Genomic DNA, 19,351 nt, shown 5'->3' with positions numbered 1-19,351 from the left:
CTCTTCCAGACTTTGAAAGCATGTATTTTAACTAATCTTTTAATGAAGAACAAGTTACAAACCAGCAAGTCAGGTTTCTGTAAGAGGTCGCTTTCTAACACACTGACCCACAGTGTTAACACGGAGTTAACATTTTAATGTGTAGCAATGTGATTAAAAACTCAGACATCCTATTGATGCTGCTATTTACCAGGGGAGTACAAGGAGATTGATTGTTTCAGGATCAGTAATAATCAGCATATGGGTACTTTCTTGTGAAGATAATTGGCACCACGCTGTTCAGAGTTTTACTTTCTTGAAGCCAAGAGAAGCCTGTGATTAGGAATCTGTCTTCTGTTTTAGACTTGCAAGGAAAGTGTGCTTAGAAAGAGTAGAGAAGAATTAATACCAGTTAGCAAGACTGGGAGCTGTACAAGGGATTGAGTCTAGATAATTAAATGATACTTTGTCTTAAGTAACGATGTTGTTATGAGAAATATGTTTTTAGAACAAAGCAGAACTTGTGTTGCAGGACTGTAATTTTCAGAGCTCATTTCCGACGTTTTCAAGAAAGGCTGTATGAGGATAGTCTGTGAGCAGCGTCTCTTCAGATGCCTTTTCTGTACGCCCAAATACCCACTTAGCTCAGTTAAGCATAGAAACAGAGCTAACTTCTCTTTGTATGAAGAAGGCAGAGTGGCTCGGTGGATATGAAAACTTGCACTTCGGACACGGCTCTTGCAGTAGCCTTCCCATGCTACGTGGGTGTCTGAAAATACAGTGTTTGAAAGGTAGAGATGCTGCAACTGCGTACTTTCAGTAGGTGGTAAATTATATGTATATTTTCACGTTACCATTGTGAACAACGGCATGCACTTCTTTCCTGTGTAATGAGATAAAAGTAAATCTAAATACACTGGATTTTTTAAAATTACATGAAGTTATTACTAAATCAAAGGTAATTTTAGCCAGATGTGGAAAAACTCAGAGATCTGTTGTTTAGAGCTTAGCAACACTAACGTGGTCCTCAGCATAACTTGATAACATCACCTGGGGAAAATACTCCCTGACTAAAGACATCATGCCTTTTTTTGTTGTTTTTTCAAAAAAAGGAACAGGCCTCCTCACTACAGCAAACTAAGAAGCAGTTACAGTATTTTTAAAGGACCTTGAATGCCAACCAGTAAAGCCATTAACTTCAAAAATGATACTGTATCCTTGACTTTTTCCTTAGTGCTCTACCGTCTTGTAATTGAATCACATTAATTACCATGTGTCAATATCACCAAAAAGTTCTTTAGTGTTTTACTTAACCCAGGGTAATTGCTTGCAAAGAATCATTAAGATTTAATATCTCTGGAGTACTGGAAATAGGGGAAAAGGTTTTTAAATTTACATCAGCCAAGTAGGATCTTGTATGAGTTAGGGTGGGAAGGGATTCGCTTTCATTGCCCAGCATAGGAAGCTTAATTCTCTTTTCAAAACTCAACATTCAAGGTTTTTTTTCCATGAAGCAAATTGGACAGAAGTGGTCTCACTTGAACATTGTTAAAGCAGTGGTTTGGAAATATTTTAATTCGTCAGCTAAGTAACAGGTGTATTTTTAGAGCATTGAATTACAAGTTCTGTGCTCTGAAAGTAGATGTTTTTATGTGATAAGGTGTTAAAAGTCAGCTCCTAGTTCTTGCTGTGGGTTCGGTGACACAAAGCAGCTGTAATGCTGGAGGATCCAGTACCCTGAGAATTGTGCCTGCCTTGTAAATTAAATCTCTATTCATTAAGAATGCTGAGTACTTCCTACGCTAGTTAAAGCCTATGTAAGATCCCACTGAGGATCTCTGTTATTAATATGTTCAGGAAAAAGCTGGCCCTAGCTTTACTACTGCTGTTTGCATTTTCAGTGGCAATTTATAAAAATTCGTGTACATTATGTTGCATTAGATATTTATAGGAATTATTGTACAAGGTGAGGCTCCACTCAGTTTGACTGCTCCCCTTTATCCTTCACTGGGATACAGGAATGAAATGAAGCATAGCTGGATGCGGCTGCTGGATTCAATCTTCTTCTCTTGGCTTTTCCTCCAATGCCACATACCCTCCTGCTTTTTTTCTAGTTGAGAGAAAATACGGAAATGCGAGTTTGTGAAACTTACAGTGGGGTTAGCTCAGATGTAAGCAGGACTGGGTCTGTGGTTTGCAGCACGTCACAGTGCTGATCACAGGCAGGCATTAAAATACCCAGAGATGGCGATACAAACCAGCAAGGCAAGCCAGCCCCAATTTAGTTTGGCAATGTCTTCTTCACGCATTCCATTTCCCTTTCTCTTTCAGCTCTCTCATACCCATGTGTGAAGTTACATAGTGTAGATGTCTGCAAATCTATTGTTAGGCATCATGACGTTGTGCCAGGTTTCTCTTTACATTGCCTGTCCCTATCCTCATGCCCCTGTTACGCTTTCATGCAGAAAGACCAAGCCAAAACAGATGTTCATTATTTCTTCAAGAATAGATTATCACTACCATAATAAAATCATTAGGAATGGTGATTAATGGAAATCTAGGCTTGGACGTGGGCTCCGACCTACCGGGTTTGGTGGATTTTCTGTCCTCGCCGGTGTCCATTTGTGTAGCTTATGCAGTGCCCATTCGACAGCAGCCTGAAATGGCGCCAGAGGAAGCTCTCCTGCTGCCTTCTCCCTCAGCAGTCTCAGTTGAATGGGTTTTGTTTGCAAAGCTGATAGGTAAAGACCGTGGTTTACGCAGCAACTCCTCTGCCTTTTTATATTCAGTTAAGCGTTCCAAAATTTCCAGGGCAAAACTGTGCTGTGATGCCTGTTGTCATAAATATTGCATACGAGTTTATTTGTATTTTTCAACTAGTTGAATAAAAATTGCGATTGTTTCAGTGAAATGTCCTCTGTTTAGAGGTTATTTTCAATAGATTCCAATATATCTAAGGCACATTTATACCTCCTGACCTATTATCTCCACCCACCATGAATACACAACTGATTGCTTTGTTTGTTTCTGGAAAATCAGTGTTTCAGAAGGGACGGGCCATCGACACAGGAGAAGTTGAGATTGGAGCGCAAGTCATGCAGACAATCCCCCCTGGTTTATTCTGGCGCTTTCAGATTACTATACATCACCCCGTGTACCTGAAATTTAACATTTCACTGGCGAAGGATTCTCTGTTGGGAATTTATGGCAGAAGAAACATTCCACCTACTCACACTCAGGTAATTAGAAATAATATTCTGTCATGCTCACGTTTTCAAAGAGCCGGGGATGTGATGTTCGAAGCCGGGAGGAAGAAGGGACTGGCTGTGAGCACAAAAAGCAGTGTGTCTGTCCCTCCCTTTCCACTGAGGTCTGGCTCTGCCCTCGAGCCGTGCTCTCTGAGAGGAAGGGACAGTGTCACGGCAGAAGGGCCAGCAGTTGTGACCACTGCGATGTGCCTGTCCGGGTGGCTGGACAGGTACACACGGCGCTCCTGTGTAGCTCCAGCTTCTTCTTTGCAGGGGCGGTGGGATGAAGGTATCAGATCATTTGAAAATGCATTAATGTTTCTGTGACTTCAGCAAAACAAGCAGATTACATAGTCAGTATAAAGAGTTAGTAGAAAAAATAAACCCAGCTGTTTCTGGTTTCTGATATGAAGATCATTTTTGAGTGTTTATTCTTAGGGATTTTGCAGGGGAAATCCTAGCTAAGCAGTAAGGATATGTGATATTGCTGGTCACGTTCAAATGGGGTTTTTTTAAGCTTAATATATTTGGCATATGAAGCTGTCACTTCTATGGGTAATAGATTTTTCAGCTTTCTTACAGCAGGATCACACTCCGTAGAGTGTAATAAACATATATGGGATCATGGAAAGATTGTTTAGAAGGGACCTCTGGAGATCATGCAGTGTAACCTCAAAATTATTTACTTGAGTTTTGATCTTACAAATAAGCACTTGTAGCTGTCACTGACTTTAATTGAAGCTGTGTCTTTAGTCAAGCTGAGGTTGAACTTTACTGAAAATCAGAATGCCTAGAAAACCCTAGAGAGTGTTATACACTTCTTGAACGGGGATTCACAGAAATGTTTGCATCTCTGGTGCTCTGAGGTTAACTGGTCTTAAAAGCCATCAGCACCAACTTGGTTAGGTATTAAGAACTTCCATGTAAAAACTAGAGACTTATTTGCATTAATAAAATTAAATATAAATAAAAGTATATTTGAGGTTTGATGTACGATATTGATATCAAGGGACAAGCATTTGAAAATGTGGTATAGAACAATAGGGTTTTTAATCTGTTCTTGGCATCTGAGTTGAACCACTGCTTAACATAAGCACTACAGCTTGGGTATTTTGGAATTATTCCCATTAAAGATATGTAATTTTTGAAGTAAATCTGCTGTAGTTAGTGCAGCGTGTCTGAATTTATCCTGCCATAGCAAACACCAGGTTTTGATGCCGGATTTCTGACCTACCATGATGCTTTTTGTATGGAAACTGAAGCTAGACTAAGCTATGCGACTGCTGTCCACACTGGTGAATACTTAGGCAGTGCCTCTTAAGATTTCAACTGTTTATTCCTGTTTGAATGGGACTTGCGGAGTGGATTCATACAAATTTGCGAGGTGATTAATTTTTGCTCATTCCTATTTCAGTTTGATTTTGTAAAACTGATGGATGGAAAACAGTTAATTAAACAGGAACCAAAAAACTCAGAGGAGCCTCAGCAAGCTCCCAGGAATCTGATCTTAACTTCGCTGCAAGAGACAGGTTTCATCGAGTACATGGACCAAGGAGCTTGGCATATGGCATTTTACAATGACGGAAAGAAAGTGGAGCAAGTGTTTGTGCTAACTACAGCGATCGGTAAGAACAATTATGATAAAATCGTTTTTCTGATTATTGCACTGGAAAGCTGTATTTGAAAAGAAATTATTGACCTTGATTCTGGCTTCTCTTAAGTATTCTCTTAAATGTTTTATTTCAATCTAGCTTAATTAACTTCAGTGGAGCAACTTCACGTTTATGCCGATATTAGACAAATAGCCACATCTGTGTATTGAAGATGGGTGTTATCAAATTAATTGTGAAATTTTCATGTGTGTTAAGTTTTTTATACGATAGCTTAAATGCTTGAGTAATTTCTGGCGTTATCTTGCTCAAAGCAAAAGAGATTATGTCTGCCCTCTCTATTTACATGGGAACCATAAATCCTACCAAAATTATTCAGGCTTTAAGTTCTTATTTCCAGTATTTTAGTCAGTTAGAAAATCCAGAAGGCAGCTTTTGTGGCTTTGGTTGTGGTTGTTGTTTGACAGATGGGTGCTGTTGTTTGATAGTTATGTGAGTGCACCGTTTTGTGTGGTCCACAGAAGGCAAACACAGGAGGCAGTGTCCTGGTGGCATTATCAGATCCCTGCTGCTCTTTTCATACACACAGGTGGACCTAAGTTTGCAACTGTAGGTCTCGTTAATGAGCAGTGCTTACGTGTAGGGTTTCTTTGCAATTTAGATTTAGGTAAAGTGTGTTTATGACAGTCTTGGTTTACTGTAAGACTTTAACCACTATGCCCTTTAGTTAACCTGTTCTACCATATGTTTAGCAAGATGTGTTTACTAGTAATGGACGTGCCATCTGCTCTAAAGAGCAATTGCATGCTATTTTTACTTGATGGTAAACACCTTGCAGAGCAAGGTGTATAATTCTAATACCAAGATTTTGAAGGACTTACAGGAAAATCATTGAGCAATTGAGATAGAATTGTAATGACTGGTCTTGGATTTAAAAGCTCGTATTTTCTCTGTTCAGAAAAGTTAATCTTTTGCAAGCAAGAAAAAAATGTCATTATCCAATGCCGTATGAGAAAACAGTATTCAAGCAATTTATGAAGTGTCTTCGCAGATGCTCTGTGAAAGCCTGGCCAAACTCCAGTCCAGATCAGTATCCAAATACCTGCCCCCTTGTTTATTTCTGCTGTAAAACAGCAGTGCTTATGCAGGAGGATTTAAACAATATTTCATTGTTAAGTAGCTTGTCCTGTCGGGGTGGGGGGAGAGATGAAATCGAGTGCTGTGGTTTGGTTCTTATTACATATGGTGAAAAAGAAGTTGTGCATCCCTTCTCTGGCCAGTAAGCAGAACAGAACGGTCTTGGAGAGGGGAGTAGTGACGGCCGCAGTGTAGGCCGGAATCCTGCCTGATCTCTGAAATGGCTGCGAGAAGACGTTTTAGGGAAAAAGAGGGTTCGTGCTGCTAGAATCTACTGCTGATCCATTTGAAAATAGTGCTAGCTGTTGTGTCTTCATAACCTGTGTATATTCTTCTCACGCTTTTCTTTGCATATTGGTTCTTGGTTGTTTCTTTGTGGGTTTCCACAAAAAAACCACCTCTTGAGCCATACTCCTTACCCCAGACTGGGCTGGAGTCGTATTTGACATCTCTGCCAACACAGGAATCAGCCCAGGGCCACAGATTGAGACACTCAGAATAGAGCAAGAGCTTGGATGCATCTCTGCTGTGTGCTGCTGTTGGCTGTGTGGAGCAGCCGTGCCCTCCTCGTAAGCGTCTGTTGGGCAGTATTTCAAGATGCTCAATGTCAGTTATGCACAAAATTGATTTTGCTGACACTTTAGCTAAAGCTCTGGTCAGACTTTCCCTTGAGGGGGGTAATTTGCACCCCTCAGGTACTTCCATAGACTGAAGGAAGGCCAGCCTAAACTGGACATTGCATTGAGGGGAAACCGTTTCAAACCGTTAATCCTTCATTTCAGATCAGGGTAGGGATCATTTACCACGTGATTCTGGAAAACTGAGAAGACAGGCAAGTGTACACATAAAGCAGGAGGACAGTTGAAAATGAACAGTAATATGTAAATTTAATAATGAGCAGCGTATCTGTGGAAAAAACTTCTGAAAATGAACTGTTTTTCTGATGTTAAAACAGGCATCTGTTTACAGGTTGTGGATATCTGATGAGCAGATACATATCAAATGCCTGTTCTTTGGTGTAAACTGATATCCTGAAAGGAACATTTTTAAATAGCAGTAGGAGTTTTCAAGGGTAACCAATCCTTATCTGTCCAAGTGCCCATAAAAAAGATCAAAATAAACTTGTTTCAGTTATTCGTATTAGTTGTGGAATCTGCTGATAATCCATCGTTTGACAAATTACATTTGAGTTTAAAAGTATATCAGATTAAATATTCCAATGGTATGCCCTTTCTTGAGAAAAGTTTTTCCTCCCAAATCACTTGCTGTGGACAGATAGGGGTCTGGGTTTTCTTCTTTTTCCCCAGCAGTTATTATTTTGTGGCAAAGAAGTCGTGGCTCCCACCTTCCTATAGTCAGAGGAACTTCCCCCTGTCTATCAGTGCAGGTGCCCATAAAACAGGCTCAGTTCACACTGTTCTGGAGCCCCTCTCCCATCCTGCACTGCACCTGCATGGGCTGCAGAGACCTTCAGCCCTGGTTCTGTTCTGACAATGACCTCATCTGCGTGGGAGCATCATAGCCTTGGATTTGCTTCACATTCTTTACATAAAACCCATATAAATCCACTGAATTCCTGTGGGAAGTACATGTGTAAATTAAAAACAGCTAATCTGTCTAGAGATATGAGCCTGACCCCAGATGTGTGAGGTTAAGTGCTTTAGTATCCAAAGCTGTGCGATGAAATATGGGCAAGTTTAAGATTAGAACTGAAGGTGAGGGGTTTTTCTTCAAATCTAGTTCATAGTCCTTTGTTGCACTGAGTTTCATCACGGTGCAAAAGACTTTTTTCTTTCATCTAATTGTATAGAAGTGGAAATCCTACCCTCCTCCAAAGAATTCAATTCACATGGTTCAAATGAGCACCATAGATGGCAATTTACTTTATAAACAGGTTTCAAACAAATTACTTCAGCAATAAAAGAAAGTGTTTAAGGTGGACATTTTTCAGCAAATACTCGGGTTCTTGCAGTGCTTTTAATGGTGGTAAATTTTACATGAACATTTACTTTAAAAGCTTTTTGGTGTAATATAAATGATGCACTTGTTATCTCAAAGCTGTCAAGACAAAATCTAATATTTGTGAGCTGCTTGAACAGAAACTTTGTTTTATGCTCCCTGTGAATGAAAGTGGGCTTTTTACTGCTTCTGCACTTATTTGTATGTTGAGATGCGTCCTGCAGAGTGAGGTGAAGATGCCATTCCTTTAAAATTCAACCAATTTGTATTTTTCTTTGTGCACAACTCTCTGAATAAACAGAAATCTTGGATGACTGCTCTACCAATTGCAATGGGAACGGAGAATGCATCTCGGGACACTGCCACTGTTTCCCGGGATTCCTCGGTCCTGATTGTGCAAAAGGTAATTTCGTATTAACTGACCCACAGTGCGTGTCAGGGGTCGTGATTACGCTGTGTGGCTGCTGGGCTCGCCAAGATTCAAAGCGATTAAAGGAGATTAAATTCCTTTTCCAGCCAGATGGCACATACAGTACGAGCACACACGTGGAAAGTTTCTTTATGCCATACTTGAGCTAAGAGGCATCAACCACTTCCCTCTCCCTTTCGGAGTTAATAGATTCCTCCATCCCTCTTTGCATCTGCTCCGTGGTTATAAAATACACTTTTTAATAAGTGTGTTAGCTTAGCGCAGTGTTGTCTGTTACCTGAAAGTGTCAAACAGGTTCACCTGAGGGAAAATTGCATAAGTCAAATGCTTCTATGGTCTTAACTTGAATAGGGTGTGGAAAGAAACCCAGAGCAGCTTAGAGACTGTTTTCCAGCACTGGGGCAAAAAGACGTGCTAAAAAGATTGTAAGTGAACTTGTTTCAGATATTTCTGTCGATATTATCCATCATCTGCTGTATGTGATGTCTGGAAGTTCCCACGTTTTTCCAATGTTTCCTCAAATTTAAGACTGACTATATTTTTTAAGTGCTTGATTGGCTCAGAAATTGATACTGGATTGTAAAACTAAGCTTCCACGTCACTGGTTTGCACGCAGATCAGTAATGGCTAAAACCTCGGTAATGTGAAGTCTGCTTAGAAGAAAGCAGGAAAGGGCCGTGTCTTGCTTCATTTCACAGGAGGAAATATTAATCTTACTGACAGTCATAAGCAGGCATCACTGCAAAATTTCTGCAGAGGCCAATCAAGGAGGGGAATAATTTTTATCTTCTAAGAGACCCCATTTCAGGTCAAAGTATACTGGTGTGGCAGACCGAGGAGATGAGGATGCTGTATTGCTGCTGCACTACCTAGTTCAAAGATTTCAGTGTCACAACCCTCGAATTGAGAGGATCAGGCGGCCGGAGTGGAAAAACAATTTTCCAGAATGATAAATGCAATAAGTATTAATCTATGTAAGTATGTAACTACATTTAAAAGGTCAATCTGCCTTCTTCAGATTCCTGTCCAGTGCTGTGCAGTGGAAATGGAGAATATGAGAAAGGTCACTGCGTGTGTCGAAATGGGTGGAAAGGACCAGAGTGCGATGTTCCAGAAGAGCAGTGTATTGATCCAACCTGCTTCGGCCATGGTACTTGCATCATGGGCGTCTGCATCTGCGTCCCTGGATACAAAGGAGAGATCTGTGAGGAAGGTTTGTGAAATTTCCCTCTCTGTGGATAGGGGGGTTGATGTTTGTCTTTAGCATCCAAACCTGTTTTAAGGTGATGTAGACGTGAGATCCTCACTGTGAGGCAGTACTGTTTCGCTCAAAAGCACCTTTACTGTCTCATAGATGATAATGTTAAAATGGAAAACTATCACAGGTAAAGGCATTCCGGTCTCAGTGACGGTCAGTGGAAGCTGATCACATAATTTCCAAGATTCACTTTTTTATTCCAAAAGATTAAAATTACTTCACGTTGTCTAATAAGAATGCCTAACGATTGTAGTACGGGCAGTCCTCAGAAATCATCGGTTTATCTTTCGGTCCAGGAGGACTCTAGTTCTCAGATGATTTCTGTTCCCTCCCTCCACTGAATCTCAGTAGCCAGAACAGAACAGAGTGAAACGTTTTGCCCTTCAGCAAGCGATGTATTCTCAATCCTCCAAAAGTTTCCTGGAAAACATCCCAGCAAGCAAAGATTCCTTTTTGTGGTGAAAGTTGTGAGACCATCTTGATTCATTTGTCTTCAGTTTTCTTCTCTGAGGCTCCAGATCCCTATTTTTCAGGAAAGGTGGCTGGTATTTCCAGCCCTCTGTGCTGCCAGTACCCTCAGTCCCTTAGCACACACTGCCAGAGAGCCTGTGCAGGCTTTTTTACTTGGCCAAAAGCTAAGGGTAAGACAGATCATTTAAGCAAAATACAGTGAGATGGTTCTCCAAAGCAGTCAGCAGGTCGTAATCAGCTTTTCCCTCTCTTCATTCTGTTACATCTTAGATCTTTCCACAAAGAACATACTGACAATATAAAGCCAAAAGAGCAGCAAACAGTTTCCATTTACCAGAGCATACTGTGTCATTCTGGTGTTGTATGCTGTCCTTACTGTGAGCCTGTATTCAGGGCACTAAACTGGCATTCTTTAGGTCTTGGCTAATAAAAAGTGGGAAGCTCTGAGAACAAGTTATGGTAGTTTTGCTTGTTCTAGTACCATGTATCTGCCCTCCTCTATAGAAAAAAGTCGTTTGCCTGTTAGCAGTTCTGATATAGCTCATCAGCCTTGACTTTCTTTCCTTGTGCATAGCCTCAGAAAGCAGAGCTCTTCTTCATGCTTGCCCTGATCTGATGATTTTTCACTAGTCCCCTTAGCCTGAAGCTAGTGACAGCATACTCTGTGCTTCCTGCTATTTACATTTTTGGTCATTCCTCTGAGTAACACACAGAGGAGGCTCTTTATGCAGCTTGAATTCTCTAGTCAGAGAAATGTCCAGGATGGATTTGATGGATTTGACATACCTGGTACGGTTGTTAAAGGGAGGATCGAGGGAATGCTGCTGACATACTCAGTTGTTGGTAGTTTCAGAAGCCGGTAAAACCAAGATAACCCAAATGGGAAAAAACAAGTAATGCACAGATTTACTCACTGAGACCGTGATGTCAAACAAGCCTGTAGCTGATGGGAGCCTGACTGCAGTTTTCAGTTGCTTTGTTTCTTGCCGTAATGCGATCCTGCAAAAGGGTTGAAAAAAACAATTGAAGTAAATGTACTCAGACAGCTGTTGAATTTAAAAGTGTGAGAACACTGGATTTTTAAATTAAGAGATGTCTTTAAATCTTGTAAAAAGGTGGAATCATGTAGAAATACGGTGGATGAAACAAACCTGAAACAAACGAAACAAATACAGTGGGGTTTTATTGTAACAGTGTGTGCATGGCATGACTGCTCAGTTTCCTGTACTGTACAGCATCACTTGTGCAGTAGTGGAAGCAATTCTGTAAGGAATTCAGATTACATTATTTCATGTGAATATGAGTTCAGTATTACAGCAGTACTGTTAACATAGCAGACATATGAACAGATGTCATATCCAGGGAACACCAGTCGCTACATATATTCATTGCTATGGAAGTCCTTTGAATTTGTCCTGTCAGATTGTCATTACTAAAGCGAGTGATACTTTTAAAACTGTTTATGGAATCACTCAATTACTTTAAAAGATCGGAAAAATAAAGGGCAGTCTGAGGATGAGATAAAATTGCTGAGTATTTTCGTCCTATGCTTAGCAAGATATGCGTTGTCCAGAAGCACTGCTTCCCCTCTCTCGGAATTACACTGTGCTGTGCACAGGCCTAGAAGGCTGAAAAAGATACAAAATAAGTCTTGAAATAAGATCTGGAGTTTGTGGCATGGCAGCTCCAAAGATGAAGCATCACTTCTTTATTCTTAGGTCAAAAGTTCTTATAAACTTGAGGCCATTCATCTCTATGTCTGAAGTATTTAGTCTCCCCTTACTGAAGCACAGAGCATCTCTTCATCCGCGTAGGACAGGATACTGATTGTTAAGTTTACAGTTTAATTATTAAAACAGTACTTGTGCTGATACTTGAAAAACGCATACCAGAATTTTCAAATTCAAGAATTTTAACATTAGTCTGAAGCATGATCCAACTTGAATAGACTTTTGGCTGATTGTTTCCCATACTTAGACCCCACAAATTCCTTCTCAGCTCTGCAGTCTTACTACAGCCTCCAGAGAAGGCCGGCTGTGTTCTGCTTAAAGTCTCTCTTGTTAAAGAAATGCTGGGCTTTAGGAAAGAATATGCTGATTATACAGGACTAACCAGCTGATTTAAATTCTTCTACAGAGCTCCTGAATTTTTCACTAGGAATAGTTTAATCCAAATTGAGAACAAATTTAGCTCTTTGTCTGTTTGCAAATTGTTCATCAGTACGTTATGACTTTTATGAATCTGTTCATTATCTGCAATTGCCCAGCACATACTTTTTTATGAGTGTATGAGACTTTTTTACAGCAAGCATTCAGTCAGAGATTCACTACTCGGGGTTAGTGGATGGCCATTTGTTATGTATCAAGTTTTCAGCTGTAGAGAGAGTTTTCCACAGGAAGATGAAAGAATAAATCTTCCTTTTCCCAGATGTAAATAAAACACAGAGCACAAATACCCGAATGGAAACACGATGCACAAATGTAGAAGTAATTATTAATTGCTCCAGTTCTTTCCCAGCCCTGCTACTCAAGCACAGACTTCACTGACTTGAGCCTATAGATCTGTCTTGGGAATCTGCTTTTTAAAAATAAGGCAGTATCCTTGACACATGCAGAATTATATATGTCTAACAGTCTAAATGCTTGGGCTTTTTTCTTGGTTTTGACTTATACTTTTGCACAGCGTACACTGTTTTTTCCTTGTGCTAACATTGTTTCAGTTTGGGTATTTGCACAAAACATCACCAAATTAATCTGAATTCCTGATGTTGTATTTCAGTAGGAAATCGCTGTAAAGGTGCAAGTTTGATGCTCTAAGTTGTCTATTCCCTGCTTTCCAGAGGACTGCTTGGATCCGATGTGCTCCGGCCACGGTGTGTGTGTCCAAGGGGAATGCCACTGCTCAGCGGGCTGGGGTGGAGTGAACTGCGAGACATCGCTGCCCGTGTGCCAGGAGCAGTGCTCAGGGCACGGCACTTTCCTCCTGGACACAGGACTCTGCAGCTGTGAACCGCAGTGGACGGGTTCAGACTGTTCCACAGGTATGCTGGGCGTTTTACTTTTCCAATAATGCCTCTGCTTCTGTTTGAGTCGTGAAAGAAAGTACTTGCTATTACTGTGCCAGGGTGAATTTAAAAAACAAGGCAGGGATGAACCAGGGCTGCTGTGGCATGGCATTTAATGGCTTGTCAGCAACTGGCTTGCTTTTGACAAGGATAGAAGGGCTTTTTCTCTGTGACCAGGATGATGACTGCCAGATGGCGTCCCAGCACGAACAGTAGTCCTGCAAGCTTGCATCTCCTGGCAGGGATTGGAGTTAAGCATGACTTTCACATGAGATGTTGAGCACTTACTCGTCTCAGGCAATGGAGGAATCTGAGAAAGACTGGGTGGGTGTAAAAAAAATCATGATCTAAATGTAGTGACTGATGAGGAAGATGGCTACGTCAAAAAATCTTTAAACAAAAGTGACCATCCGTTCTCTCATGCTGGGATAAAAACTCTTTTCTTTCTTAGAGGACCGTCAAGGTTTGATCCCACTGAATTTGATTAAGAGTTGAAATGGATTTCCTATGTGCTTTTTGTACATTCACGTTTCGTTTTCTTGAAATGAATGCACTCTGGACATTTTACTCTGTAATGGAGCGTGTCATTACCAATGTACGTGCTACTATTTTTTTCACTTATAAAGCTCACAGAACCAGAATCTCCGATGATAAGTAGCACATCCCAGTACAGAATAGATCCAAGTGACAGGTTTGCTGAGTACTGTGGAATCCAACCAGTCGTCCAAGTCGCCAATTTTTCTTAGAAATCGTCATTCAAAAGAACACCTGGAACAGTGTAAATTTCCATTCAGACCTTTAAAGTTTGTAGTTATGGTCTTTAAGTTGGGACTTATGAAATGTCCCACTCCGTGATTACTTTTTAAGCAGCAGAACAGTAACCTGCTCATAATTTTCACTGTTTGCTACAAAGACTTCGCATTCGTGCTGCTCTCTGAAATTGATGCATGTAATTTTGGTCTGACACTGTCGGATGTGGTACCTGCTTTGAAAAAATTGACTTTCAGCAAAAGTCTGGTTGCTTGCATTTTTATAGTATGATTTATTATGTGTTAAAAATATTCCCTGAAGGTTGGTAGTATAGCAGTGCTTTAATTAAGGGAGCAAATACGTAGGAAAGGTGCTAGATGTGTAGTATTTTTTTAGTCACAAAATGTACAAATTAATTCTGATCTAATACAACGTTATTGCAGCTCAAAAAGAGATGTTAATCTCCAATAGGTCTGTTGTGTCAGCTGGATGGGTCAGTTAGACATTGTGTAAGGAAACGAAGAGCTAATAAATAACTGTGCAGTGGAGAGGCATTTGTCTTGCATGCTAGGATCATAGTTTCCATGTTTGTCTCATCTCCAGAGCTGTTTTGATTAATTTTTGGAAGAAAGGTAACTTTTTCCTGACCTCCATCAACCAGTAGGGTTCATGAATACATCCCTACTGTATTCTGAGTTATCAGAGAATGCTTTCACAACCACGAACAGGCATCTCTCTCTATAGCCGGGTACTTCAGCTTTCTCTTTTCAAGTGTATGTTTCTTCTTAGGTGTTGAACTAGATTCAGGATTGTTGAGGCAATACGAGTTTTAGACTGAAGTACAGACGTTCACTTGCGCTTGAGACTTTCTTCCTAGGATCAGCGATTGCTGTGCATACTGGAAATAAAGCTTGATTTTTAGTAAGGAGGGAAAACGTCAGATGAGCGGCTCAACGGAGTCAGAATAAGCGAGCTGTCATATGCAAACAGAAAAAATCCTGAGGTTCTGCACAATGAAGACGATGAAAAGGGTAAACCACAGACTGCTTGTCTGGAGTCGGACAGCACAGAAAGCTTTGCAACTGATGGATGAGCAGTCTCTCATCCTGCCTCAAACCCTTGCACTTTCCTGCCGTCTCTGTATGGACATCATCATTGCCAGTACTGTGAAAGTTTGCCTTTCTGTGTCACCTTGAGGAGTATAGGCTCCTGTCCTGGTGATTTCTGCATTCCCCAGCAAATTCCAAACACTTTCAAAATAAAACGATAAATTATTTTAAGTCTTGTGGCTTTCCTAAATGGAAATTAATATATCTTGCTGTACTTTAAAAAGGAGCAATAGCGAAGGTGCCAGAATGCTTTTGAGTAAATTGTCCCAGATGCAGTGTGGCCCGTCTGAAGAGGGAGAAGCCATCTCTGAGGTACTTTCCCCTGACTTCCCATCTCTCCAAACAATAAGAAATTCCATTTTACAAGAGGCAAACTGGGAAAGACAGAAATCAGTGAGGACAGGGAGGAACAGGGTTGAAGGGTGACTCTGAGACCCATGCATACCCTGAAGAATTGCCAGTGCTCAGAGACCCAACCTGAGACATGAAATCATTCATGGATTTTCGAGGCTGGAAAAGACCATGGTGTTCATGGTGCTTCCTGTTCTGTAGGACGTGTACCACAAATTTATCCCTCAGTTTCTTCTTGACACTCAGAATTTTTGTTTACATTTTAGAAATTCAACCTTTGCACAGAAAGTGAAAGTGAAAATTTTCTACCATGTCCTTAGGCAAATTGTTTCAGTTGTGCCTGACCCTCCCTGCTAAAAAGTGCGCCTTTACTCCCAGTTTAAATAGGTGAAAAATCTTACAATTATGTTTCTTTCTGTGAGGTGAAAGACTGTAAAATTCTTTGCCGAAATAATTATATTTTTTATCCTTAATGTTTATTAACAGAACCAATATTTTAAATCAGTTTGCTTCTCATAATGCTGCAGACACATATCTCTTGCTCTCCACCACCCTCCCTTTCTCTCTCTTTTTTCTCTCCCACTGTCTCTATCTCCACCTTTCCAAGAAGAATAATGCCAGGAAAAAAAAATGTGTGTATTCCTTGGGTTTTGAGTAGGCCTTTGGGAAGTATGAATGACCACGTAAAGTATGCATTTTTTCTTTTCCTATTGCTTCATAAAAATTTGCATCAAGGAAACACTGAAATTCCAAGATTAAATATTCAAAGGTCAAAGAAAGATGAAGGAACGTAACTCATCTTTTGTGTTTCTTTTGAAACAGATTTCATTTTTCACACTTAAAGAAACGCTCTTTTGCTAAGGATGGATGGCCTGATCAGTCAAGCAGTTCCTTGGTTTTGTACATACTTGCCCTTCTGCAGAGTTGCTGTACTAAAGACAATGTCTTGTTCTAATCTACTGAACTTCTCAGTTCAGATTCTACATGAAATTGTTTGAATACAACAAACACTGAACTGTGACATCGTTGAATTAATTGGTTGGTAAGAAGTGGCTAGTTTTGAAAAGGTGAAATAGTTTTTAAAAGGTTTATATAGTTTGAGGTGTATGTGTGTCTGAGAGAGCCCATGCACGAAAGCACAGAGTGATGGAGTGAATTGGATGTAGTTCTCCTCTTCCCTTGCATGGGGCATGGTTTCTAAAGAGGCTGCCAAAATGAGGAGGCCATAGCTGTGATCCACCTAAGTACTGCAGAGTCCGTTTTGGAAGCTTCTATATTAGGAATATGAATTCTGGCATTATTCCCTTTTTTGGGTCAGCAGCTAAATGTCTCAGATCATCCACTGAACTTCTTGCAATGCTTTTTCTGAAGAGCTCTTTGCTTTTCTTTAGGCCTTCTTTTTAAGGAATTAGTTTATTCTATTGAATAGAATAATTCAGCAGCCCTTTTAGGGCTCATTTAGGTTTAGTTTCTTCCAAGTTCAGTCATTCTTTGGCAAGTTGCACAAAAATGTCCCAAGACATTTGGCTGGTGCTGATTTAGCCCCCTGACCGTGGACATGCCCAAGAGAGATGCACAAGAGATTGGGTTCCGTTTCTCGTTTAGTCTCCCCCCCTCCTCTAAAAGGTGTGAATGGAGAGTTGGAATTTCATCTTTTGTTCCAGGTGAGACTGATCGTGAAATACTTTTTGTGAAAACTGGTCATCCTTGGCCTCTTTCAGAGTCTCAGCACCGTTACATCACACTGAATCCAGTTGTGGTTGTATGTGAAAATCCAGTATTATCCAGACCTTTAACGTGTGGCTTAGTTGACCCGGGCAGCATGATGATGATTTACTGTATACATGACAAAATAATACAGGAGGGTGGAAGACTGATAGTACACTATTTTAATGTCACCAGGACTTCAGTATAGTCAACTTTCTACTTAATGTCTGAGGATCTTTGATGCTTTATTTATAGGCTGTCATCCAAAATCCCTTGATGTTAATGAGTCATCTCCCTTTGAGTCGTATAGGCGGCGCGTTCCAGAAAGATCGCATCAAACTTGCGAGTACTGACTGCTGTGTCAGGTAGAAGGGAAGCTCTGGCTAATTGAAGCTGCAGCATCAACAAACCAAACAAAGAAGACTCATCTTCTGTTCTCAGATTGACTCCTTTAACATGGAGCCTTGAGTTTAAAGGAGCGAAATATCAAGAGAAAACAGATGACAGAGTTGTTCGGTGGGGCAGAGCCTTAGCTAGCGTAAATTAGTGATGCTAGCAGTGCTGATGCCACCGGTGCAATCCCAGTGTGTTTCAGGTGAGAATCCAGCCCTGAGTCGCTAATTAATTGCAGCACTATGCCTAAAATATTATAGATGGAAAAGTAATGAAATCTGTGACAAAGCTGATACCTTTGACATCCTGTCCTGTATTCGTTTCTCTAGACTCTATTCAGACAAAGTAGGCCAGTTTCTGTTCTCCTTACTCCAGGACATTTGTCATAATTCCACTGAATCCATTTATACCACTGAAGCAACCTAATTATGATTGGGAAAAGAATACTGGCAGTTCTTAGTCACAAAAACATTCATATTAAAATGATTATATGGAGATGGTATATATTTAGCATGTCTATTTTTGGTTAAGCTCTCTCCAGCAAGATTGGTGGCAATTTTACAGGGGTAAAAATGGATCAGCAGCCTCTTCCTTCAGTATCTTGTGAAGCATAAAACCTCTCTAAAACTGAAGTGCTTTGAAAAATGCAAAATGTTGTAATTGTTGTAAATTGGTATGTGCAGAGTAGAGTAATTTAAAAATCATTAGGAGTATGCATTTTTTAAAGTAAAGCGCTTCAAAACCGAAATGAAGGCATAATACAGTATATTAATATAGTTCAAGACATCTCAAATTGGTTTCAAAATTAAACATCAAATACTGCAACTCGAAAAAAATAATTAGGTAAAACCATTTCATTGCAATCAGAAAACTCTTCAGGTTTAGGAAATTGCAAATTATGGGTGTCAGTCATTCTGATTTGCCAAGGACAAGGATATTCACTCCAAACAACTCGCAGCAGTGAAAATAGCCTTGACATTTCCTCGGTACGTGGTGTCATCTGTCATGCATTTTCTATAGACTGCTCCGTTCCACGTTGGTACTTCCACTCTATTCCCTATTTTAGACAAATCTCAAGAACTTTTTAATTACACCGTAACCACCCTTCATTGTTTTGTTCTGAAGAAATTATGGACTTACCTAATTTCGCCTAACTGTCCTCTTTCTTTAATTTGTAAGGAGCTTTGACTATTACTGCTCTGCTAATTAAAGGATGATTGAAGTTTCCCTGCTGCACATGGTCTGACATTGTAGAAAGACACTTCCTCCTACTGTATATTTCACTGAAAAGAAAAAAAATGTGTGACTAGATTTGTGTCTCCTGCAGAGTTGCAAGAGTTTGCAAAAAGATAACTGGTGAGCGAGATTTCTATTAAAAACTTAGTAGTTAAAGATTGGAACACTTAATGTGTGTTGCCGGAGAATTTAAAACATGAGAAATTTAAGGCAGTGAAGAAGCACTCCAATAAAAATTAATTCTCCTGCATGTTGAAATCAGTCCAGAGGGAACCAGAAATACCTGATGTAGTCGTGTATTGATTTAAGAAATAGGATAAGTCAAGGGTATGAGATATACAGTGAGAAAACTTGGGATGTTTTTCAAATGATTACTGCTTATTTTGCAAATATGCCAAAAATAATGGCTTTTCCCTTCCCTTTTTCTTCCTGAAAATTAAGATTCTTAATGTGTTGCTGCCTGAACCTCATTCAGCAATTATTGGAGGCATCCCTCATTCAAATGTAAACATAATTTACTGAAGTCAGCTTTTGTAATTCCTAGTCTAATCCATGAAAAGTCATTACTTTCACTGGGTGGAATCCACGGACCTGATTTCAGATGCTTCTATCCCAGCAGCTCTTCCCTTGCCCAGGAGCAAGATACCTG

General features: G+C 40.2%; 1 protein-coding gene across 1 annotated transcript in view; it reads left to right on the top strand.

The window, feature by feature from the left end:
• LOC104538139 (teneurin-1-like) overlaps window positions 1–13,132 on the top strand; it is a gene marked incomplete at its 3' end in the record, with an annotated part of 42,457 nt that extends 29,325 nt beyond the window's left edge. The window contains exons 6-10 of the mRNA XM_010181232.1: window positions 3,019–3,218; window positions 4,642–4,852; window positions 8,235–8,336; window positions 9,382–9,576; window positions 12,932–13,132. Of these exons, the coding sequence (XP_010179534.1) occupies window positions 3,019–3,218; window positions 4,642–4,852; window positions 8,235–8,336; window positions 9,382–9,576; window positions 12,932–13,132 (909 nt within the window). The remainder of the gene's footprint in view (window positions 1–3,018; window positions 3,219–4,641; window positions 4,853–8,234; window positions 8,337–9,381; window positions 9,577–12,931) is intronic.
• Between the last annotated feature and the right edge of the window lie 6,219 nt (window positions 13,133–19,351).

Source organism: Mesitornis unicolor, unplaced genomic scaffold, assembly GCF_000695765.1.
Source record: "Mesitornis unicolor isolate BGI_N332 unplaced genomic scaffold, ASM69576v1 scaffold303, whole genome shotgun sequence".
NCBI lineage: Eukaryota > Metazoa > Chordata > Aves > Mesitornithiformes > Mesitornithidae > Mesitornis > Mesitornis unicolor.
This window is presented reverse-complemented; position numbering and strand designations above follow the sequence as displayed.